The sequence below is a fragment of the Oncorhynchus mykiss genome, chromosome 26, assembly GCF_057628025.1.
Source record: "Oncorhynchus mykiss isolate SJ-2025 chromosome 26, ASM5762802v1, whole genome shotgun sequence".
Classification (NCBI taxonomy): domain Eukaryota; kingdom Metazoa; phylum Chordata; class Actinopteri; order Salmoniformes; family Salmonidae; genus Oncorhynchus; species Oncorhynchus mykiss.
The window spans coordinates 12,698,014-12,724,535 of record NC_143047.1 but is presented as its reverse complement, the minus strand read 5'-3'; the positions used below and the strand labels follow the sequence as shown (position 1 = coordinate 12,724,535).

At 42.8% G+C, this 26,522-nt stretch overlaps 1 protein-coding gene across 1 annotated transcript in view; it reads left to right on the top strand.

The window, feature by feature from the left end:
- Positions 1 to 2,549: 2,549 nt before the first annotated feature.
- The window catches only part of si:ch211-186j3.6 (neural-cadherin), a 218,883-nt gene continuing 194,910 nt past the window's right edge, over positions 2,550 to 26,522 (top strand). Inside the window, 1 exon segment of the mRNA XM_036963347.2 lies at positions 2,550 to 3,835. Within this exon segment, the coding sequence (XP_036819242.2) occupies positions 2,830 to 3,835 (1,006 nt within the window). The 5' untranslated portion in view covers positions 2,550 to 2,829.

Genomic DNA, 26,522 nt, shown 5'->3' with positions numbered 1-26,522 from the left:
GTGAAATTGGTATTTCTTCAGCGCTGCATTGAAAGTGTTTCTCCCTGTTTTTTCTATCAATCTATCAAGCTCTCTCACTGACATTCTCCTGCGGTAGGTGGTATTAGAAGAGATATCAGAATAATGAGCTATGTATTCTCCTCCTCCATCCCTTGGCCTCCTCTGATATTGCCCCTCTCTCACACTCCAGTTTGACACGCTCATTGGTTAGCATGGCGTGGATCTTGGGATGGTTAATATTATTCCAGCGTGCTGGTAAAGTCAGATAAACCTCTAATTGAAATTTGGTTGTGGAACACCAGAGAGCGATTGCCTCTGGCTACATGTTAGAGAGGGAAGGAGAGCCATCAATAGAAGTTTGAAAGCTCTGTGTGTGGCAATTCAACAGCTTGAGGCTGTAAGTCCGGACCAGAGGGAATCACTAGACCAGAACATGTAACTGCGATACCCAAACCGCATGGAAGGAGTCCCCTCGGAACTTATTGCATGTGTTTAAAGAAGGACGTTTGTGTCAATTTGTTACTGTAGCATGAACGTGTATACATTTTTCCTGAACTTAATTAATACAACACTTCCCAGAGTAACGCTCTGGGCGTAGTGGGTGCGAAGTCAGGCGCAGGAAGCAGAGAGTACAGGGTAGTGCTATTTATTGCACACACGGCAAACATAAGCCACCCCACGAAACACCGGGCGCACAACAAAACAAATGCCCCAAACACGGGGACTCAAATAGTCCGGAGAAAAACCCACAAACGAAACACTTCAACATCGAACGTGCTCAGAGCAACACAAAACAATCCTGCGCAAAGAGCCGGCGGGCCTACTGGCTAACATAGCCCTACTAATCAGCCTACACACAAAGCAGAAAGGGAAAAAGGGATCAGTGGCAGCTAGTAGGCCAGTGACGACGAGCGCCGAGCGCCACCCGAACAGGAAGGAGTCGTGACACCCAGTCAACTTCGAGTACTAAGTTTGTCTAGGTTCAGGGCCAAATGTAACTTCTGGTCTCAAGGAGGGTGAAATCATAGACTGTTTAAAGGTACAGATGGTTTTCCTCTGGTTAGGAATATATGAAGGACACAATAACCTACAGTATGTTTTGCTAAATTGCACATTTTCTGAACGAATTGGTGAGCATCGCTGCTGAAGCACGACAGAGATAAAAATTTAAAAAAGAGATTCTATCAATGTTTTTTTCCCTCTTGTTTGACTGAGCTTAACTGAGTGGCTTGGGTGTACTTGGGTGAACAAATCTATTCTTACAAATGAATCTAGGCCTATTATCTGTACTGCCAGTGTGTGTGAGCATGTTTTAAATAATTTTTATGGCAAGGATAAAATATTTAATGTCCAGTAAACTGGATAAAATATATGTTACTCTAAACATGTATAAATCATCTTTCTTTACTAGAAAGAGTGATTCAGTTTTACAGTTTCTCAATTCTCTGGCTAATTTTTTGAAACAGTCTTAACATTCTCTAAACTGTAAGCGCAATTGTCACAACTGTCTTATGGGACATCACAAGTCTACTGCATATCTGCAAAATGTAGTAACTCATCCAAAACATTTAAGTCATGCTTCAAAACATAGTTATTGTGTCAGTAAATTGGCCAATGCCACCAAAATGAAAAGTTTTTGTCATCGTGTGAGCCGTACTGGTCAAAATGTTTAGATGTTTTTTCACCATGGCAGTCAAGCCAGGAAATGGTTGTTATATACAAATGTCAGTTCTGTTGTGCATTTTTGTTGACACTGACTGCTTACTGTACTATACAAGAATGTGTGTATCACACAGAGCTTTTTAGATATGTCATGTCATAGATATGTCATAGATATGTATGACTGATTTTGATCATTCCATGTCATAGATATGTATGACTGATTTTGATCATTCCATGTCATAGATATGTATGACTGATTTTGATCATTCCATGTCATAGATATGTATGACTGATTTTGATCATTCCATGTCATAGATATGTATGACTGATTTTGATCATTCCATGTCATAGATATGTATGACTGATTTTGATCATTGAATGGATCATTTTTTGGCTCAATTATCGACTGATCAGTTTTGATCAGCAAAGTCGTTGTTGTGCAAAATGTAGACAATTGTACTTGCTGTTTTGCACACGTGTCAAAACACGTGCAATTTGCTCAAAATGAATAAGACTTTCAAATCTGGTGTGAACAAGAAACTAAATGTTCAGAGATTTTAACTTATTGTTTTTGAAAAAAAATATATTTCTCATTCGATAATTGAGCCAAAGCATTGAGAAAAACTGCATTATTTGTCCGTATATATTCCTCAATTACCAATGACAAATCTAGGTTACTGAGTGAAAGTGATAGTTAAAAACATACAGTAGCCTAATCATGCCATTGCTACTGGACACGCAGTGGAAATCAGAAAGAAGACTTACTGTATGGGTTGGAATGAAAAACTGATGGACATGAATAATGTGACGTGGCCTTCCCCGAGGAGTCAGTGTAGGCCACGCCCCCTCGCGCACGGCGCTGTCCAGTACCAGAAGCTGCTAGTGCTGTCAGAAACACTGAGCGGAGGCGCGCACTTGAGCTGCATTATCCGGAGAGCTGGGCATGCAGACTGCTGCTGGAGTGGAGACAGAGAAGACAGCGAAAGTTGCCTAGAGCTAGAGCAATGAATCAAACCACGACAATGAACAGCATTTTTGTGAATTCAATGTTCTAGATTATAATTCATCCGAAATTTTAGAGGACTTAAAATACATATTTTTCGAAATGATTAAGGGGCCTAAAGTGACAGCATAACACCACTCAGTGTGGTACAACTGACAACAGTCATGATTTGGACTATTTTAATATGCTATTTCGTGACATCTGTACTTGGGAATAAGACAGAGGAAAGGATACCGTTCTTTCATGGACATGTATTCGAGAACTCCGAGCCGGGATCCAAAGTAAACGGTCTCAGCATCCCTGTGAAGCGGGTTGACGCGCAGAGATGGTGTTCCAACTCCGGTATGCATCTGAAACTCTTGGGAGACGGAAGCAAAGATTTCAATGTATTTGCCCACCACAAACGCGGACACATACTTCTGAAAACCTCGATCGTCCTGGACAGAGAGGAGCGCTCCGAGTACCTGCTCAGCCTGGGTCTTTGCTGCCAAAGCTGCGCCACCACTGACCTTGTGGTCGCAGAAGTTGCATCTGTGAAAGTGGACGTTTTGGACACTAATGACCACGAGCCAACATTCCCTAATGCTGATATAAAAATTCATCTGGACGACGCCACTGCTCTGCGGTCTGTGGTGTATAAAGTGACCGCGGAGGATACAGACCACGGGAAAAATGCTGAACTCATTTACTTTGCTCTTCCCAAAAATTGCAGTTTCTACGTCGTTCCAAAAACTGGAGATGTACTGCTTGTGGACTCTATATTGGGTCTTACCGCCCCCATAAAGTTTAACGTGTTTGCGATGGACCACGGTTGGCCCTCGCGGACCAGTCAGAGTATTGAAATAGAGATTAATCCCCGGCAATGGCCAGCGGTTCGACCGCCATCCCAGGGCGAACCGAAAATCAGACTACCTCGGAAGTCGAGGTCCCTGCTAGAGTCGGACGAGCCGGTTGTAATAAATGTTTCCGAGGATGCCAGTATCGGTTCTGTTGTAGTGAACTTATACCCAGTGAGGTTTCAGGCTGCCAGCTTTGAGTTGATGGATCCCGGTGCGGACAGCTCGCCGGTCACGGTGAGTCGGGACAGCGGAGATATAGTAATTACACGGCGCCTTGACCGGGAGACGGATCCTCTCGTGGAGATTACTGTGAAAGTTCAGGATAAAAGAGGTGAGAGTGCCTTTGCAATTATATATTGCTGCTTCAATGTTGTTTCTCTCTTCAACGTACCGCGTTAAAGACATTATTATCTATAAGTGTATTTTTTCTCTCTTTAACTTAAGGGCCTCTGTAAAGTAATTATGGGCCACAGTTTGGTCTAAATTTGCCTTCTGAATCGACGTGGAGAACTGACAACATAAACTACTCATATAGCCTCTCTGTAAAAGTGTCTGGCTTTAAAGTGCAATGATTTAAAAATGTATTCGTTTCTGTGGTTACATGTTTAATAAACACCCACAGCTTTGCCTTCATGATCCCAAGAGGTTGAAACCATGCGTATGCGTAAATTATGCATGGAGAGACGTGCACCTTGTAAATAGTTACCCTGGGAAAAATGTAATGTGCACAAGTTGAGCTTATAATACACAACATAAATTCACATTATACTACGATATGTTTTATTGTATTAGTGCAGATGTTCTGAATTTACAGGAGGCGTACGCGGATGCTACTGTTTCTAATGACTCGATCACACCGACAGGTGTTTTTGCATTTTGGTACACCTGCGTTTGCCTTGCAGCATTGCGTTGCAGAGCGTTTATTTTTTTTTGGGGGGGGGGGCATAACACCTCGATCACATCAACAGGGATGGGTGTTTTGGTACACCAGAAGTACATTCATTTCGATATGGAATTCTGAGTTTCCTTGCAGCATTGCATTGCAGAGGAAGTTGCAGTGCGTGCTGTGTGGTGCATACGTTGGCTTTATCGATGCGAACTGTATGAGTAGACGGCTTGACAGAAATGGTAGCAGAAGGCGAATGTGGAACTTTTGTTGCACACATAACCAGATGATGCTGTATACCATTTTGCGCAAAAAATATTTGTGTCGTTGTGATCGAGGCATACCTGTAGGTTAATAATTATCACCTGCAGAAATGGCTCCATTCATGTACTCTTTGAGAGCCAGGCTACAGCTAAAATTGCATTGCTAATGCAATAATATGTGTTATCTGCACTGCTCGCATTGGTAATCCTGCGCCCAGCATATGTGAACCTGTCTGACCATGGATTTATAATGAGTGCTCAACCTCCTTAGTGTTGGCCGCAGCAGCTCCAATTGACACATACAATTTGTATAATTGCACGAAATTAGCTGTAAAACTGCAACAAAAAGTGTTGTAAAGCAAATGTATTTGTTTACCTTTTGTAAATAAAATGCCCTTTCTGCGAAGTGATCCCTCTGTACATATTAATTATAGTTTTTAATTACGGTGCTGAGTTAATGTAAGTTAATGTGTAGCAACTAATTGTATAGCGAATAGGCTATGTATTTGTAGATCGACTGAGGTGAATGAACCTACAGCAACCAATGTGATAATGGATGGGGTAATCTTTGCTTGTGTTTTATTTTTTGCTGTTCTCCAAATAGCATTTGAGTTTTTAAATCGTATAGAAATGCAGTACATGAGCTTCAACACACACCGACCTCACAAAAAATCTGACCCTGGCTATGGCCCTGTGTCTCAGGCATGATAAACCACATTGTTTGAAGTGATAGGTGATGTGCTATCTTTTGGGTTTTGAGTGGGGACCTGTAGATTATTGTAGCCAGGGCCTGCAGTATTGGCTGTGTTTAGTGTTCATATTTGCAAATGTATACATTTGCCAGTTGCCTCTGTCAGGCAGAAGTACAACCCACATTTTTACGTTTAATTGCTCAGTTGCCATGCACTGTGCTAGAAAAAAAAGTGCAATATTTGACCCAGCTGTTCTAAAGTGATGGGCGAATTACACAATATCTGCGTTCATGCAGATGGTCATTCAACCAGTGCTGCCTGTCTACAACAACGAGCACAGGGAACTTGACGTCTGTGTGTGCAAAGATGGCGCGCTCTGCATTCATTTCTAGGCTATGTGAAGTATGGGGGCCTTTTTACATGCATTAGAGTGAATAAAAAACCCATAATTTCTCGATTTCTCATTTCCATCGCTGAGTGTTGTGAAATGTTTGAATGAATCCTAAAATTGGTGTGTGGTTCAGGTATTAATTAACCACTGTTTTTTAATGATTAAATAACCTACTTGACTTGATTTCAAATGTTCTAGCAGACACCAGTGTTTAATATGGACAAATCTGTGCTCAGGGAACCGGAATTTCATGTGGTGGGAATGTGGTGGAGTCTAATCCTTTTTTGAGTGGAGATCCTGTCGACCTGGCTCCATATGCTGGCATTATCCATGTAATCCCATCTCATACACGTTCTCATTTCTGGGATTTAGAATTTGCAGCACAGTTTGTTGGAGAACTCGTGCACTTCGAGGGAATAGAGAGGCCTTAAAGTAATGCGTTTATCGCGAACAGTGTGCTCCATGGCCCACTCACATTTTTCCGCGGTATCCATGCGCTGCGCAGCCGAGGTCCGCTACAACCACCCCTGAATGAGTTGTTGCCAGGGTTGTTGATTTAATTAGCTCGGCCTTTGGTGTTTTCATTACTGTCTGTCTGTGTGCTTGTCCCGTGGCCCGAAGACCAGAACCTTCTGTAGACGTTGCGTGTCTGGCAAAGAGGGTGTGTGTGTGTGAACTGCGAGATAGCTTCTCGGAAGCCAGGGGATTCACAGTAATGAGGTAAAAACAGCTGGCTTCAATCAAGTATGAGAGGTGTGTCAGTTGACCTCACTTATAACAGTATCTGTGAACTAGACCAACTCCCTATTGAGTACATGTAGACGAGCACGCATGATATTCTACATCTAAATTTGTGCTACTAAATTTAGTATGGTATGTTATGTTTCTTATGGTTTGTAATAATTTGTGGATGGCATCACCCATTTTGTATGACTTGTTACGAATTACAATTCATATTATATGTTAACAATTTACAAAACGTACAATTATGTTACGAATTTGAAAAACTTAGAATATGTTACAAATGTGTAAAATGTACAGTATGTAACGAATTCTAGTTAGGTGGCTGAAGTTAGCTAGCTCACTAATGTTATCTTTGCTAGGGATTAGGGTTAAGGGTTAGGTTTAGGAGTTAGGTTAAAAGGTTATGTTTAGGAGTTAGGTTAAAGGGTTAAATGGTTAGGGGAAGGGTTAGCTAACATACTAAGTAGTTGCAAAGTAGCTAACAAGTAATCAACGTAGCTAATCAGCTAAAGTTGTACGTGATGAGATTCGAACTCATAACCTTCGGGTTGCTAGAAATTCACATTATACACCCACTAATCCACCACGACCAGCCACCCTCCTTTCGTTTCTGCGTTAAATAACCATTTGTCTCATGTATCCATACCAAACATAATATATCATACTAAATGGAGTGCCGTGGATTTACATACAGAATAATACGGAATGTTCTGAGACCAGGTGGATCCTACAGGAGAGTAGGAGCATGCAGTCAGAGACAGATGGAAAATGAAAATATATTGTCTGTTATTACTTTATTTATCAGGATCAAACAGCCACTGCTATATATCTTCAAACAGCATATTGTATTGCACATTGTTAGCCGTCATACAGACATGCACACTCAGCGATGCACACGTTTCTGCCTAGTGCCAGTGAGTGAGCTAGGCTGTGGTTTGATAACAGAGCTCTGCTGCAGCTTGTATATCGTGCGTATTCATTCTGTGACCGTCCCCTTCTCACCTACCTCCACTGGTCAGTTGATTCTCTTTATTAACTGACCAGTGGAGGTAGGAGAGAAGGGGACTGCCTGAGGTGAAATACTGGCTGGCCTGGGGTGAAATAGCCTTCTCATGTGAGTTGGTATCTACTCTCTATTAGCTTTTCTGAGGGGAGTCACCCAGGGCTCTTTCCGTTATCTGGCGTTGGGGGAGAGCAGAGCACCACTTGAATCCTATATGGTTATTCCTATCTCTGTCTGGCTGTCTGTCTTTCTGTGTTATCCAATAACACTGGCCTCAGCCTTACCCTGGCTGTCTCAGCCACCTAAGTGGTCCCAAAAACACCCAGCCCCACAGACCTGGGCCCTCTGTTTCTCCCTTTATCCCTTCCTCCCTCCCTCTCTTGCTCCCTCCCTGCCTCCTTCACGTCTTCTCTGAACTCCACGCTCTGAAGTCTCTCTTCCTAATTGCTGTGTGAACTCTGTAATATGGAAATAGAAGGCCTCTTTAGCTGTGTATTGGTTGAGGCTATGGGCTCCTGTTTGATATGTCTGGTCTCCATGATATTGCTGCAGTGGGATCAATTAATGTGTGCGTGGGGACGGAGAGGGGGAGCGTGTGTGCAGATCAAACAGGCGTGTGGCGCCAGACTTCCCGTCTTAACACTCTCTGCCTTGCGGCCCTTTTTACTATCTCTATATCACATCAGGGTCATCATCACTCTGTCTCTCACGCTCTCTCTCAATCATAGCATGTTTTTTCTCTTTCCTTCCACCATCTCTCTTTCTCTCTTACCTTCTCCTCTTTCTCCCTTTAGCTCCTCTCTCTCTCTCTCTCTCTCTCTCTCAATTCAATTCAATTCAATTCAATTTAAGGGCTTTATTGGCACGGGAAACATATATTTACATTGCCAACGTAAGTAAAATAGATGATTACAAAAGTGAAATAAACAATAAAAATGAACAGTAAACATTACACTCTCTCGCTGTCTCTCTGCTGTTTAACACATCGTATCAGACCTCTGTCTGTCAAGTCGCCCTGAGTGGTTGTGTGATCTTTTCTCTCATACAGAACATGCTATGACTGTCAAAGGCATCAATATGATGGGGTGCATATTTGTCTTGCTGAAGCACGCTTGAAGCTGGCATAACTCTCAATCAAACTGACAAAGAACTGACTACCGCGTCCGATGCGCATTGAGTTTGACAAGAACCCCAAACGTGTTATATACACAGTGGATCTGATCATTCCCCATCCCTTCTCCTCGATCTATCTATCCACCATAGTGTTTGACTGTTTGATCCACACAGAGAGAGCTGGGATTTGGATTTGAGCAGAAGTTGATAGGTTTTCGGGGACTTAATTCCTCTCCTCCTCCCTGGTGTTACTGTTAATCTGATTGGGGAAGAGCCTGGAAATTAAACAGCATCTGGGAGGCTTCATCTCTTAGGGAACCAGAAGATTGTGTGCTTGCTCACATGTACACAACACAAGTTAAATTAGTTTCTCTCTCCCCTCCCCACCCCCTCTCCAAAACACGTACACACGCTGTGCAAACACGCATAGACATACATGAAGACGCATACATCCAAACCCACAGAACATATGCACACAACACACACCTACGCAGCATATGCTCCGATGCAAACATTCTCACCTGCTGTAAATACCCTCGCTTGCACTCGGCTCGCACATACATTGCCCTGGTATGATCCATGAGCAGAATGTATACCTGTGAACTTCTACAAACTCTCTCTCTTTCTCTTTTTCTGTACTTCACACCCTCTTTTCTCTCTCCTCCACTCTCTCAGTTTCATCTCATCCCTCAGTCAGTCATTTCACAAATGCGTACACACACACACACACACGCACACGCACACGCACACGCACACACACATACTGTACCTTGCACAACAAGCTTAGCAGATTTAAAGAATAATAGAACGATTATAGATTTATATCATGCGTTTCTAACAAATTGCATGTGATCTGGAAGCAGATATTCACAAAAATACATACACTACCGTTCAAAAGTTTGGGGTCACTTAGAAATGTCCTTGTTTTTTGTCCATCAAATTAACATCAAATTTATCAGAAATACAGTGTTGATATTGTTAATGTTGTAGATGACTATTGTAGCTGGAAATGTCTGATTTTTAATGGAATATCTACATAGGCATACAGAGGCCCATTATCAGAAACCATCACTCCTGTGATCCAATGGCACGTTGTGTTAGCTAATCCAAGTTGATCATTTTAAAAGGCTAATTGATCATTAGAAAACCCTTTTGCAATTATGTTAGCACAGCTGAAAACTGTTTTTCTGATTAAAGAAGCAATAAAACTGGCCTTCTTAAGACTAGTTGAGTATCTGGTGCATCAGCATTTGTGGGTTCGATTACAGGTTCAAAATGGCCAGAAACAAAGACCTTTCTTCTGAAACTCGTCAGCCTATTGTTGTTCTCAGAAATTAAGGCTATTCCATGCGAGAAATTACCAAGAAACTGAAGATCTCGTACAACGCTGTGTACTACTCCCTTCACAGAACTGCGTAAACGGGCTCTAACTAGAATAGAAAGAGGAGTGGGAGGCCCCGGTGCACAACTGAGCAAGAGGACAAGTACATTAGAGTGTCTAGTTTGAGACTGGCAGCTTCATTAAATAGTACCCACAAAACACCAGTCTCAATGTCAATAGTGAGGAGGCGACTCTGGGATGCTGGACTTCTAGGCAGATTTCCTCTGTCCACTGTCTGTGTTTTATTGAAGTTCTCAAGTTTTAATGAAGCTGCCAAGTTGAGGACTTGTGAGGCATCTGTTTCTCAAACTAGACACTCTAATGTACTTGTCCTCTTGCTCAGTTGTGCACCAGGGCCTCCCACTCCTCTTTCTATTCTGGTTAGAGCCAGTTTGAGCGATTCTGTGAAGGGAGTAGTACACAGTGTTGTATGAGATCTTCAGTTTCTTGGCAATTTCTGGCATGGAACAGCCTTCATTTCTCAGAACAAGAATAGACTGACGAGTTTCAGAAGAAAGCACTTTGTTTCTGGCCATTTTGAGGCCTTAATCAAACCCACAAATGCTGATGCTCCAGATACTCAACTTGTTTAAAACCAGTTAGGCCTAGGCAGAATACTGCCCCCTTTGGAGGAATTGCGTGCCCATAGTAAACTGAAAAAAAATCTGTCCAAATTGCTAATATATGCATATAATAATTATTATTGGATAGAAAACACTCTAAAGCTTCTAAAACCGTTGGAATTATGTCTGTAAGTATAGCAGAACTCACAGGGCAGGCATTCTTCCAAACTAGTTTTGTGGTCATGAAAGTTGGGGCAACTTTGACGTGATCGCCCCCATCCTTCCCAACCAGCTATGGATCTGGGGACACTTTCTATGTCTTCCACTAGATGTCCTCATTCAGTAGAGCATTTAATCGTTCAAATCCTGCGAGAATTGGCCCTATGGGAGTGAATTGAGTGAGTGCCGCGAGAAAATACCTGTGCGTTAGGGCGCGAATTGGTCCCAGCCATTCCTTTGTTCCAGCACTCCGGAGGAGAACTTACAATGACCGGTTGAATTGAAAATTGTTTTGTATGTTTACAACATCCTAAAGCTTGATTCTGCACTTAGTTTGACCTGTTTAGTCGACATATAATATGTAATTTTGAAGTTTTGATGCGCAACTTTTCGGGACCAGAGGAAATTTTATAATTTTATATTTTCTGGGACAAAATGGCTGCCTCTTGTCTTCGTTTCGGTGGTGGTCTAATATAAATATGTGGTGTGTTTTCGCCGTAAAACATTTTAAAAATCTGACATGCTGGGTAGATGAACAAAGTGTTTATCTTTCATTTGAGGTATTGGACTTGTTAATGTGTGGAGGTTAAATATTTCTAAGAATATTTTTGCATTGCCTGCGCCACGGTTTGAGCTGAACGGGGGGGGGGGGGGGGAGGGTGGCGTCGCTCGCGTCAACAGGCTAAAGAAGGCCAGTTTTCAGCTGTGCTAACATAGTTGCAAAACAGTCTTCTAATGATCAATTAGCATTTTAAAATGATAAACTTCGATTAGCTAACACAACGTGCCATTGGAACACAGGAGTGATGGTTGCTGATAATGGGCCTCTGTATATATATATATTCTATTAAAAATCAGACGTTTCCAGCTACAATAATCATCTACAACATTAACAATGTCTACACTGTATTTCTGATCAATTTGATGTTACTTTAGTGAACAAAAAATGTGCTTTTGTTTCAAAAACAAGGACATTTCTAAGTGACCCCAAACTTTTGAACCGTAGTGTATATGCATGATGAAAATAGATTTTCAGTTGAGTATATATACCCAAAGTTGATATTTATAGCCTCACTGTTGTGTATTTCTAAAATCCCATTGCCCAGCAATCTTCTTATAGTAGATTGAGTCAGCTTGGAAGGATTAGAAAGGCAGTGATGTGTAAAACAACACACACTTAATTACTGGAAGATTGTAATGTATTAGGATTTACGGTGACGAAAGGGGACGAGAGAGGGAAGGAGATAATGCTTAAGGACTTATTGGAAGCTTTGGGCATTATACATGATTCAGAGGGGTTGGGTTAAATGCGGAAGACACATTTCATTTGGATGCATTCGGTTGTACAACTGACTAGGTATCCCCCTTTCCCCTTGCCCTTTCTATCCGTAGCTATGAAATGGGGTGAATGGCAAAGTGAGCATGTGAATATACTGCACGGTGCATAGTTTAGGAATCGAAAAACAGGTGCTGAAGATTGAGAGAGGGCCATGTCACTAAATATGTGGCATGTGCATACTGTATATGCAAAAGCTCACCTTAGACAGAATACCACAAACACACAAACATGATGAGGCCCTGTCCGTCATCTTCTTGCTGTCACTACGCTCCCCCCCGCCAGGCGTGCGACCTCCGCAGTAGCAGCGGACATGGCTGTCAGTGTCACTTGTCACCAGGGTGTGTAACTGTGAGTGGCGGGGAGAGCGATCGATGGGTTTGACTGAGAGATCACACAGCGTTTAGTCAAGGCTCCGCTCCGCTCTCGCCGTCTGCTGTCGCTAAGACCATCACTGACCCAGCCCGACTCTCCATGATTGAGTTCTGCATTTGGATGAAGAAGATACATGTTGGAATAAAAGAACAGAACAGACGAGTTGCTGAGTGCCACCCACCCCCCTCCCCTCCTCTCCCACTCTCTGTCCCTGAATCTAGCATGCCTTCACAAATTAGGAATTTGTCACTGCATTTCTTTGCCAGTTATTGTGGCATTTGACGGAATGTCTGTGAGAGTGGGAGTGGGTGTGTGTGTGTGTGCGTGTGCATGTGTGCGTGCGAGCGTGGTGTTTGTGCGTGCGTGCGTATGTGTGTGTGCAAAGCAAGTGTTATATTTTTATGGTGAAAGCTCTTTCGTGCACGTGAGGCTACAATACGTTGACTTTTCCGGGGAATCTTTGAAGTGAGCTGTAGCATATTACCCGATTGTGTCTGTTATTAAACAATTTGAAACTATGTTGTGTATGTGACTGGGTTTCATGTGTGGATATAAATATGGGCAGGTATGTTTAATGGTAAGGCTACAAGCGTAGGGCTGGATTGTTTTTGATTAAATCCCGCATGTCTATAAATATTGTATATGCATTCGTTCATATAGGGCAGAACATTGTTTTATATAGCCTACAGAAATTGGTTAAGTTATGACATGAAATAAGTGTGTTCATATGGGCAGGATATTGTATATACTGCCGACATTTGGTTGTTAAAATAAAAAATAAAAAAGCGTATTACCTACAATAAGAAGTTTTGTTTGACAAAGCGTGGGTGCGTTTGCATGTGTGGTACAGAAGTGGGCAGAGCGCAGCCAGAATGACAGTAATCCTCTGGTGGATTAATTATCAGAAGGTGGCGTGGTTTTTGTCGAAACAGAAATGTAAACTATCAGGAGGCCGTCCAACTGAGGAACCCTCCAATCTCCAATGTGTCCCACTGCCAAATACCCTGGCAGCTCAATGTTTGCCATGCTGTATCCTTTCTCTCGCTCTCCCTCTCTGTCCTCCTACACTTTTCTGTTAATCTGAGTCTACTTATCTACCCTCCTTTCTGCCTTAGTTCCTCCTCTCCTCCCACAGTAACATTTTTCTATTACTGTAGTACTTCACTTCTCTCAGTCCAATTCTACCATCTAGCTCTCCCTGCTAGCTGTCTGCAGCTCTCTTGTTATTTCCTATTTTCCTCTGTTGGCTCACCATTCCTCTCTGCCTTCTTAGTTTCTGCCCATCCTGCTCATCCTCAACTTGCACTCTCTTCTCTCTCTCCTCCTCCTTGCTGAGTTGTCTCGCCAGACACATCCCTCTTTCATCCTGCTCTCTCCTTTTCTGATACACCCTCCAATCATCGATCGCCTCGTCAATCTGTCTCCAGTCAAACTTTGGTGGGATGTCTGCATGTTTTTTTTTTCTCTCTCTCTCTCTCTCTCTCTCTCTCTCTCCACAGCGCTGGATCTGCCTGCTCTCTGATTAGTTTATTTCCAATCTGCCGGCTGAATCTCAGCACACAGCAGCACAGTTGCCTAATTGCCAGACTTAATCAAAGAGACAAACGAAGGGATGGGAGGCAGCTAGTGACCTTTTAGAGATGCCACGCTCCTCTCTTCCCCTCTCCCCTCCTCTACACACCTCTCCTCTCCTCGACTCTATTCTCCAGGAAGAGAGTTGCCAGCCAGCCAATCCAGCGTTTTAATATCGAGGCTGTCAGTAGACAAATGTGGCTGTTTTTGCAACCCCTTCCCATTTCTATCCCGGCCTAATGAGCAGCGTGACTCTCCAGCCAAGGAAGTGGGAAGCAATGGGCCAGTGCAGAACAATGGCCGTGCCGTCAGATCGTTTGTCTGAGAGAGCCAGAGCCCCACGTCGTTGCAGTCGCTCCTCGCTGGCCAGGAAGGCCATGAGTAATGGTGAGTTTGCACTCGGTCTACATTAGCGCGTGACCTCTTCATGTCAACAGCAGTCACTAATGGTCGCTCCGCGTCATTCAGCATAAAAGACACAGCGTGAACGATCTGATAGAAGACGAGGCACACACATCACATCACGGAGGCATGGCTAGGCAGGCAGGGAGGAAGAGAGGGCCCCACAAGGCACCGGAGATTTCCTTCTATTTGTGTTGGCTTCAAAACAGCAGCCTGTGTTTTCACAGCTCAACAAATACGGTCTTGAAACAGTGTCGGACCGGAGTGTAGGCTTTTCCCCCTAAGGAAGTTTCTTTGTGCTTTTTTGGTTTCTTTGTGTGTATTTGTGAATCTCTGTGTGTGTGACTTGGTTTTCTCTCAATCTATTATCAATACATCTCTCCATGCAGTCAGTCAGCGTGAGTAAGCCATCTCTGTGACAGGGCATTTGATGCACCTGTGTCCTTGCACGCTTCCTCCATACACTGGCACTTTGGCTTGTCAACATAGTCTAAATCTGCCTGTTATTATTTAACTGGTTCTGGCTGTTAATTTTCTCTCTTTTACCACTTTATACACTAACTGAACAAAGTATCTGGACACTTGCTAGTCAAACATCTCATTACAAAATCATGGGCATTAATATGTAGTTTTTTTGCTGCTATAACACTCTTCTGGGAAGGCTTTCCACTAGATGTTGGAACATTGCTGTGGGGACTTGCTTCCATTCAGCCATGAGCATTAGTGAGGTTGGGCAATTAGGCCTGGCTCGCAGTCGGCGTTCCAATTCATCCCACAGGTGTTAGATGGGGTTGCAGTCAGGGCTCTGTGCAGGCCAGTCAGGTTTTTCCACACCAATCTCGGCAAACCATTTCTTTATGGACCTCGCTTTCTGCACAGGGGCATTGTCATGCTGAAACAGGAAAGGACCTTCTCCAAACTGTTGCGACAGTGTTGGAAGCACAGAATCATCTAGAATGTCACTGTATGCTGTAGCGTTAAGATTTCCCTTCACTGGAACTAAGGGGCCTAGTCCAAACCAAGAAAATCAGCCCCAGACCATTATTCCTCCTCCACCAAACTTTAAAGTTGCCACTATGCATTCAGGCAGGTAGCGTTCTCCTGGCATCCTCCAAACCCAGATCCGTCCGTCGGACTGCCAGATGGTGAAGCGTGATTCATCACTCCAGAGAACGCCTATCCACTGCTCCTGAGTCCAATGGCCGGTGAGCTTTACACCACTCCAGCCGAAGCTTGCCATTGCTCATGGTGTACTTAGGCTGGTGTGCGGCCATGGAAACCTATTTCATGAAGCTCCCGACGAACAGTTCTTGTGCTGACGTTGCTTCCAGAGGCAGTTTGGAACTCAGTAGTGAGTGTTGCAACCGAGAACAGGCGATTTTACTAGCTAAGCACTTCAGCACTCGGCGGTTCCATTCTGTGAGCTGATGTGGACTACCCCTTCGCAGCTGAGCCATTGTTGCACCTAGACGTTTCCACTTCACAATAACAGCACTTACAATTGACCGGGGCAGGTCTAGCAGGGCAGGAATTTGGCGAACTGGAAAGGTGGCATCCTATGACGGTGCCACATTGAAAGTCACTGAGCTCTTCAGTAAGGCCATTCTACTGCCAATGTTTTTTTCTCTGGATTGCATGGCTGTGTGCTGGATTTTATACACCGGTCAGCACCGGGTGTGGCTGAAATAACCAAATCCACTCATTTGAAGGGGTGGCCACATACTTTTGTATATATGGTGTAGGTTAAGGCAACGTTTATTAGGATATAATTAGTGTTTTGGGGTTGTAAACTATTCCCATGGCAACCACTTAGACCTAGAGCACAATAACAGTGCATATACCCTCAAATTGATTATTAATCCTAAATGTGGCCTCTCTCAGAGTGAGTGCACTAAGTGCTCCTTATACGAGCCCAGAACACAAGACATTTAGCTCTCTGGTCTCTGCTGAGCACCTGGTGAGACTCTGGAGGAGAGGAAGGAGTAGATTACTCTCCCTCCTCATCTCCACCCTGCTCAATTAGTGGAGTTGGAGCAGCAGCAGGCCGCAGTATTGTAGAGTCTGGGTCTGGGAGAAGAGGAGAGCAGAACCCCATGCGCCACAGGGCTCGTCAAACAGCCAGCGGAGCACAGCCCTCTGACATCACAGGCTGCTCCTGATCAGGCCCATCAAAACAGGGATCACTAGGCTGTAGTGTGGAGTATAGCCTACTCAGGTTAAAGGCCTGCACAGACTGTATGATGTTAGCCACGTAATGCCACGATTCTACAGTCCCAGATAAAATGTCCACGTTGTGGGAAAAGTCTTAGGTTGTAAACGATTATTGGACGTCTTGACTCTTTCAGTGTAACAGGATCTAGGTCTGCCGAATAACTCCCATTACATGCGTTCGTAGGTTCCAACAAAGTTCTTGTGTCAGAATTGTTGAGCCTTTATCGCAGCGCTCCCCAACTGGCAGATTTTATTTGTAGAAATGTTTTGGGGAGGGACATAACAGACTATAAAAACACCAGTAAATCAAAATCTGTTCCAACCCAATGGGGAAAACCTGGTTGAAAAGACGTCAGCATGATGTCTTCTTATGTTTTTAAACATATTTTTACTGACCAGAATATGACTTTTTCTGACCGCCATATGACCAGCTGGTCATAATTCTGACCACCATATTCTGTGTTATATTGTAGCCTACTGGTCATAGTTAATACCTCATCATTTCTATTGTGTTATTGACTGTACTTTTGTTTATCCTATGTGTAACTCTGTGTTGTTTTTTGTCGCACTGCTTTGCTTTATCTTGGCCAGGTCGCAGTTGTAAATGAGAACTTGTTCTCAACTCGCCTACCTGGTTAAATAAAGATTAAATAAAATTGTAAAAAAATAATCATAACCTGATAATGACTACCTAACAACAGCTTATTACCTATACTCTTAGAAAAAAGGGTTCCAACGGGGTTCTTCAGCTGTCCCCATAGAATAACCGTTTTTGGGTTCCAGGCAAAACACATTTAGTTTCCATGTAGAACCCCCTGTGGAAAGGCTTCTACATGGAACCAAAAGGGTTTTACCTGAAACCAAAATGGTTCTTCAAAGGGTTCTCCTATAGGACAACCGATATAACGCTTTTAGGATCTAGATAGCACCTTTTTTTTCTAAGCGTGTACTGTAAAAAGTATTGCAGGGGATAAAGTTGGATATTAAACATTTTGTTCGTAACATTTCTATCGGTTTCCATAGTTACCAATTAAAGTTCATCTGCAACATATTCTTACGTTTGAAATAGATCAAGCAATGGCCAAAAACAAATCTACACCACCATTCTTCACACATCTGCATACAATAATTGTTTCATGATTCACCCACAGAAATGACATGCATAGAAATACGTGGAGTATATAAAGGGCCCTTGTTTTATTTGATGAATGATTAATAAGAGTGGTGTGATGGGCTAGATCCTCATCAGGGACCTCTGAGCACAGAAGGCGATCTGGAGCGTCGTGGCCCTCTTGAAGAGTTGTGTGACGGGTTCGATCTGCAGTGAAAAGAATCAGCGCATTACAACTTTATCAATTAGAGATTTTATAAGCAAACTAAAAAAAGACATTCTTGAAGAAACTTGGACTCAGCTGGCTAAAAGTATTTCCATGGTACTAGATGAATAATTTTGTGACAGATGTAACTTTAATAAAGATAGAGATGTCTTTAATAAAGAGCAATTTGCTCAAATACAGTGGGGCAAAAAATGTATTTAGTCAGCCACCAATTGTGCAAGTTCTCCCACTTAAAAAGATGAGAGAGAGGCCTGTCATTTTCATCATAGGAACACTTCAACTATGACAGACAAAATGAAAAAGAAAAATCCAGAAAATCACATTGTAGGATTTTTAATGAATTTATTTTCAATTCTCCCTCTCCTCCGGAACTGCACAAGTGTTCGAGTGACAGGGAGAATGAGTAAGAGAGAAATGGGAGAAACTTTACATGACTCACCAAGGGAAGTGTCTGTTGAATCAGGACACAAGGGTTTTGCACCTAAAAAAAGTGAAAGTTTAAGTGAAAATAGGATTTTATTTGCCTTATTAGAAGCGGTGCTATTTCAATTTGATCCACTTACACTACACTCTTAGAAAAAAGGGTTCCAAAAGTGTCCTCGGCTGTCCCACATAGGAAAAACGTTTTTGGCTTCCAGGTAGAACCATTTTGGCTTCCAGGTAGAACCCTCTGTGGAAAGAGTTCTACCTAGAACCAAAGGGTTCTCCTATCGCAGGGATCATCAACTAGATGCAGCCACAGGTTTTCTTGAGAGGATGGTTAGGGGGGTGGAACATAATTAGAAAAAAATGTAACCTGAAAATTGACCACAAGAAGCCCAAACGGATATAATATTTAACTAAAACAGAATCATTTCAAACGTTGCTTACATTTGTATACGACCTCATACTGTATCTCTCTCTCTATTAAGCGTGGGCATACTTTGTAACAGATTTTGAAAATTATAATCACTTGAAGCTGATTTACTGGAGTTTAGAATGTTTTTCTAAGAGTGTAGGATCAGACAATCATGAGCAGCTAAGTAGCATGTCTCTTGAGGAATCCAGTCTCCGTGAGACCTGATGCAGAGAAAAACATGTCATGCTCATCAGCATAGCTCGTACAAACCTAGCTCTTACAAAGATGGTTAGTAGGAATCAACACACATTGAAGATCAGAATAACACACATCAACATTTCGCACATAACTTATTGTCAATGAGTATGGATTTAAGGAGGGGTGGTTCTTCTTTCTCCTTTCCCTGGGATGTGGTAGAATAGATCAGTGGTAGCTGAGTGGGTGGCCAAGCACTGCTGTAGAGGTCATTGACATGTTTCAAGAACTGTAAAGTCAAAGACGAATCATGATTAACCATTACCTAAGGTCTTCACTAAGTTGGACTTCGCCTAAGTAGATTGACTATGTCGCCCCTCAGCAATCTGGCAGTTAGGCAGACAGATGGAGAGAGAGAGAGCAAAACATTTACATTTCTTAGTCAGCAGGCTGGATAACAACTGTACTTCTTTTTGCTCCCTCCTCCATCCGAGCTAGAAGATTCCTGCAAAAAGAGATCATTAATAATTAAAAAGGGTGTTGAGAGGTGTAACGTTAGAATGAGTGTTGGGGAGGAGCAGGAATTGGCCAACTGTATAGCTACAGTAGCAAATCTCTCCCTTGTCGTTCTTCTCCCCAACAAACCTCTGCTTCTCTTACAAAAGTAAAACAAGAATGCAGGAGAACAGTGCCTGTCACTTAGCAGTTCAAAAAATAAAAAATAAACATTTAAAAAACACGTGTACATTTTTAGAAACTGCTGTTGTTTTTCAGCTGTGTTGTTGTGTAGTTTACCAGTCGCTCTGTCCCACCTGCCATATGGAATGTTGACGGATGCGCTCTAGGAGGCTGCCTGAATGCAGAGATCTATTGCTGCGTGTGAAGCACAGATTCCAATCCAAGTGTTAGCTGGAATTTCTGTTTCTTCTTCTTTAAGGTTACATGGCAGACTACTGTACGCCTATTGGTGTACTGCCACCACCTACTTCTACTTCAGGACTTGGTTGGCGGATTGCATCCAACTTTTAGGTGCATACACCGCCACTTACTGTGTTGTTGTGTGAGGCCATTCGTGACCTACCTACCTATTACATTCTTGATGTGGTAATACAAAATTGGGTAATGAAAAGAAAAATTGCCTTGCCAAATGTTGGCCCTCTTTAACAAAAAAACACTACCCCATTCCACTATTTAACACAATCTAATCCTACGCCGGACCTATGGTCCGAGTTGACAGAACACTGCCACGCAACACCCCCTGCAACTGTTCTGCAGTAAACCTTCACCATCCCCACCACAACCTCTATTTCTGTGACTTCCGAACCATTTCTGCAAACTTCCCCCATACCCACTCTTTTAAATTATTTGTTAACATTTTTGAATTTCAATAGCTCATTGGTCATATGACATACTGACTTCAAACTAGGTTCAGAATGTCCACTGACTACCCTTATATATTGCACACCCTTTAGTGTTGTGTTTATCCTTTCCTTTAACATTTATCTATAATAATTGGTAGTTCTCTGTATTTATTTTCCCAGTTTTTTATTTTTCCACAGTATTAAACAGCTGTACACAAGAGAGAGACAAATATCTAATTTCATCATTAATATCAATCATAACGGAAAATGGCAAAGTACGAGAGTCATGTTATTAATTGTCCAAAGCAGGGATGGAGAGTAAGCTAGTGAGGTAGGCTTTAGTGGGTTTGCTGGTCAATGCATATATTGAACATTTAAAAGTGCTTTCCTTACCATTTTAAACTTTTCAGGGAAGTTAGGAACCAATACACACAGGCAGTTAGGAAAGCAAAGGCTAGCTTTTTCAAACAGAAATTTGCACTCCAAAAAGTTCTGGGACACTGTAAAGTCCATGGAGAATAACATCACCTCCTCCCAGCTGCCCACTGCACAGAGACTAGGAAACACTGTCACCACCTATAAATCTACGATTATCGAGAGCCTTGCTTTCCACCTGGCTACCCCTACCCCGGTCAACAGCTCTGCACCCCCTACAGCAACTTGCCCAAGCCTCCCAATTTCTCCTTCACCCAAATCCAGATAGCTGATGTTCTGAAAGAGCTGCAAAATCAGGACCCCTACAAATCAGTTGGGCTAGAATATCTGGAACCTCTCTTCCCATAATTATCTGCCGCAATTGTTGCAACCCATATTACTAGCCTGTTCAACCTCTCTTTCGTATCATCTGAGATCCCCAAAGATTGGAAAGCTGCCGCGGTCATCCCCATCTAGACCCAAAGTGCAACAGACCTATACCTATCCTACCCTGCCTTTCTAAGGTCTTTGAAAGCCAAGTTAACAAACAGATCACCAATCTTTTCAAATCCCACCGTACCTTCTCCTCTATGCAATATGGTTTCCGAGCTGGTCATGGGTGCACCTCAGCCACGCTCAAGGTCCTAAACGATATCATAATCGCCATCGACAAAGGACAATACTGTGCAGCCGAATCTAGCTGAATCTAGTTTATGATCCCTGCTTTATCGTGCAGTGTGGCTGGTGTTACGAGCCGATCCCAGTGACTGACCAATAAGAACATTGCTGGCACTGACTATGCACTTAATAATACAATTATTGTGAATAGTCAAATGAATATAATTGTTCGATTTCAACTTTTACATGCTTTAAAAGAGAAAGAACGATTGTCCTAATAATCTTGTTTACATGACACTTCTGAAATCAGGCTACCTGATGGGAGTTTGATAAATGCAGAAATCCAGCAATCAAAAAAACCTACCACAGCGACCATGTTAATTTTTGTAATCCTATTTGATTCCGATTTGATTCTGAGTTCAGACATACAAAGTTTGTATGCGAAAACTTTCTATGATGCATACTTTCAGTTTTTCCAAACTCACTTCACTCGCTTCATAAAGGGAGCGTTGCGCTGAAATGGCACAGGTACAGATCAAATATGCCGCTGCAGTTGACATAGCCTCACAAGCCAATCGCAGAATGTGACGACAGAACTGAAGCAAATCGTACTATCTGGCCAGGTTAATATCAAGATTGTAATATGGTAACATTGCACATTAATAATGGTAAAATACTGAATCTGACATACAGTGTGGAAAGGCCTTTAGGGGGAGATGGGCTCAAAAGCACACACTAACAACTCACTGAGGGGAAAAACAGAGAAACATACAGAAACACAATAACAACTCACTGAGGAGATTGTGTGGAGGTCTAAAGAGAATAGACTGCACAAAAAAAAGTTAACACTGAAAGGCCTAAAGATACAGTACACTCTTAGAAAAGGTGCTACGTACAACCATATAGGGTTCTCCGGTTCGTACCCGTAGGGGAACCCTTTTTGCTGCTAGGTAGAACCCTTTACAGAGGTTTCTACCAAGAATCATTTTATCTTTGAAGGGTTCTTCCTATAACCCTCTTTGAATGGTTTCACCAGCCTTTATTAGCCTTTAAAATTCTTTATGACCATACATTACATACGGTATATAATAAGGCCTTCTTTGAGAGCCTAGTTGTACCCTAACACAGAGATGCTAGAGTGACGCTATTCAACAATTGGAACGTTCAAATCACCCACATTCAGAACAACTGCTAGGATATTGAAGATTGAGTGACATATTGTAGACTACCCAAGTCATGTGAACTAGAATAACTCTCTCAGTAACCTTTGCAATAAGTCCAACTACTAGCATATTAGATTCGTTTAGGAAAATGAATGTTATGTATCTTTGCTTGATTAATCTTATGCAACACAATATGTAGTGGTTTCCTTTCATCTTTACCATAGCCACTGCCCTAGCCTGAAAGCAGAGTTGTTTCGTACGCATACAGTCCACATTCAAGGTTTCCAAAACATTCAATGAGATCCAGGGATATGGTGCAAAAAAAAGTGTATTCTTCTTATGTCTAACAAAAAAAAGATTATCCAATCAACTTAAAGCATAGATTAATTGACATGTAAAATACATAATATGACCTGTTTTTATGTCTGTATGGTCAAAAGACTATACCGCTCCTGTGTCACAGTACAATCAATGGGCAAGAGGGGAGGCCAAAAACTAAGTAAAACTAACAAAAAATGTATACACCCCATGTCGTACTCTTACATTCGTTGATGTCCCATATAGGACAAGAGTGTGTATGTATGTACTGTTATGTATGCGTGTGTGCGTGTGTGTGTGTGTGTGTGTGCGTGTGTGTGTGTGTGTGTGTGTGTGTGTGCGTGTGTGTGTGTGTGTGTGTGTGTGTTTGTCTCACTGCCGCCTCAAGGAGCAGACAGAGTTTATTGATAGGTCTCTGTAAGATATTGGTCTTGGTCTTAACCATGACGCTCCGAACAAGACCATTGGCCCCTGGCAAAGCCTCCACCACACACCCCATTAGCCAAGAGTTCCTTAGGGCGGTGTCATCAACGATGACAACAAGGTCACCAGGACTGAAGTTTCTTAGTTTTGTTCCAATCGTTCCGCTCCTGCATAAGTGGAAGATACTCCCTGATCCATCTCTCCCAGAAGAGGTCAGTGAAATATTGTACTTGCTTCCATCTCCTTCGTGAGTATACTTCGCTTCTCTGTAACAGTCCTGGTGGCAGGACTGACTTTGCTTTCAGATGAAGCAGATGGTTCGGAGTCAGGGGTTCTAGATCATTAGGGTAATTTGTTACAGTCCTGATTGGTCTGTCGTTCATAATCGCCTCAACTTCACACAAGGCTGTCTGCAAAGCCTCATCATACAGTACTTGCTCTTTAAGGACTGAATAGAGGATCTTTTTCACCAGTCAGATCAACCTCTCCAAAACCCCCCATGGTGGGCTCCAAAGGGAGGATTGAATGACCATGTCACTCCTTCCTTCAGTAATTCATATTGAATCTTGTTGTGATCCAGCTCTTCCAGAGCTTCTCCTAGCTCTCTGTGTTCCAACAAAATTTGTGCCATTGTCTGTTCTGATACTTGTTACCGGGCCCTTTCAACTGATGAACCTGCGCAGGGCATTGATGCAGGAATCAGTATCCTGATAACTAGCAACTTCTTAATGGACAGCTTGACTCACAAGTAAAGATCACACCATACCGCTTCACATGAACGCGGCCTCGCTTCACCTCTATGGGGCCGAAGTAATCTATGCCCACATGGGTGAAAGGTGGCAAATCAGGTGACACCCGATCTTGTGGAAGGTCGGCCATCTTCTGTTCTCCAGCTCTAGCTTGCATCCACCTGCAGAAGACACACCTCTTAAGGATCTTCCTTGTTAAGGAGTTGGCACAGGGTGTCCAATATCGCTGGTGAAGTCTAGAAAGCATGTGACCTCTCCCAGAGTGGCCGACCTGCTCATGGATGTGGAGTAAGATCAGTCTGGAGATGTATGAGTCTTTGGGCAGTATCATAGGATTCTTTAGTTCCGTAGGCATAGCAGCTTTGCTTAACCTTCCTCCCACTCTCAGAATGCCATTGTCAACAATTAGATAAAGCTTACAGATTGAGCCGCTTCTCTTGGCACATTGTTTTCCTTTCATAACTAGTGCAAATTCTTGTTTAAAGTGCTGTCGTTGCTCAAATCGAATGATGACCTTTTCTGCTTCATATCGGTCATCTACAGACAGACATTCTTTTCAAAATGTCAGTTTGAACTTGTTAATTTGTTCCTTAAGTGAGTTTGATAAACTCTGATCTGAACCTGGATCAGTTTTTGTGAGAACTTTCCTTTTATGGCTTAACTGTAGAAGAAGTCTCTTCAGTTTCAGTATCCAGGCAACTGCTTTCTTCAAGCTGTTCTATGTTGAATAGTACTCAGTTTGCTGGTCGGACTCTTTTTTTCCCCACACTTGTACTGTTTACGATGACGTCTTTTCTCACTTCTGGATCATCCGGAGGGATGGAGCCAAGCTCCTTGGGGACTTTTGGCCATTGTGTTTCTGATTTCTCCAGGAATTCTGGTCCTTTGTGCCATCTCTTTGAGTTCAGGAAAGTTTCAACATGTAACCCTCAAGGCATCATCGGCTGGGTTGTTTTTGGAGTTGAAATACCGCCACTGTTTTGCTTTCGATAGGTCACGGATCATAGCAACCCTATTAACCACAAAGGTATGGAATCTCTTGGTATCGTTGCGGATGTATTTTAGCACAGACTGGCTGTCTGTCCAGAAAGTTGACTCCTCAAGTTCTATCTGGAGCTCAAATCTTAACATCCTGTCCACTCGCACTGCCAATGTTGCTGCTGCAAGTTACAGTCTGGGGATCGTTATCTGCTTAAGTGGAGTCACCCTTGATTTCCCCAGTATGAATGCGATGTGGACCTTTTCCATACCACCTGTGAACCTAAGGTAGCTTGACGTGCCATAACCTTGTTCTCTTGCGTCACCGAAGTGATGCAGCTGTCTTGACTTGACCAACGCTCTCAGGCATCATACACCTGTCAATGTGGAATCTGGACAGCTGGTCCAGCTCTGAGAGCCATCTTTTCCATGAAATAGAGTGTTCTTCGGGGATGACTTCGTCCCAGCCACACTTTAGCTTGCAGAGCGCTTGAAGAATTTCCTTTGCCTTTAATACGAATGGGGCGAGAACCTAATGGATCATAAACAGAGCTGACAGTTGAGAGAATACCTCTTCTTGTAAGGGGTCTGTCCTTGACAATGACTTGGAAGGTAAACACATCACTTTCAATGTTCCATCGGATTCCAGGTGCTCTTTCAACAGGCACAACTTGGAGAGGATATAGCACCAAAAAGATGTACCATCATTCTGTACTCCTCCAACATTTTGTTAGTATCCCCGTCCGGCCACCAAAGGAAACGCAGGAAGTCTAAGTCATCTTCATGGACACATACTTGATGGAATATTCCTTCGATGTCTGCCATCATGGCAATGTGGTCTTGCCTCAATCTTAGCAAGACGTGTTTGCCAGGTCAGGGCCTTGAAGGAGTTCACTGTTGAGAGACGTGCCTTTATAAGATAATGAACAGTCAAACACCACTCGTATTGTTCCTTTGTCCTTATGGTGAACGCCATGGTGTGGTATGTACCATACCTTGCCTTTCTCTCTGAGGAGCTGTTCTTGTGGTACCTTCTCACGTAACCTTTTGTTTTCAACTTTTCCATGAAGCCTTTGTACTCTGCAGCTTAACCTTCATCCTTCTGGAACTTCCTGATAATATTGAGAGCCCACTGCTCTCCCATGTCACGATTGTTTGGCAGGACTACATCTTTGTGAAAGGGCAACGGTAAGTAGTAGTGATGGTCTTTGAGGACTCTGGAGCTTGATACTATCTCCTTAACTTACAATCCTCAGCTGACATCTCACTTTTCTCTTCATACTCTCTCTCAGGGAAGTCATGGTTGTACTGATTTACAAGAAGAACCCCCAGGTCTGCCATTGAGATACGATTGGCCATCACCGTAGGACGCCCAGATTCTTCTGCCATGGTACAATTGTTAAGAGGACCGTTCATCACCCATCCAAAGAGGGTTTTCACTGCATACCGTTGCCTTGGCTATTTATGATTTGC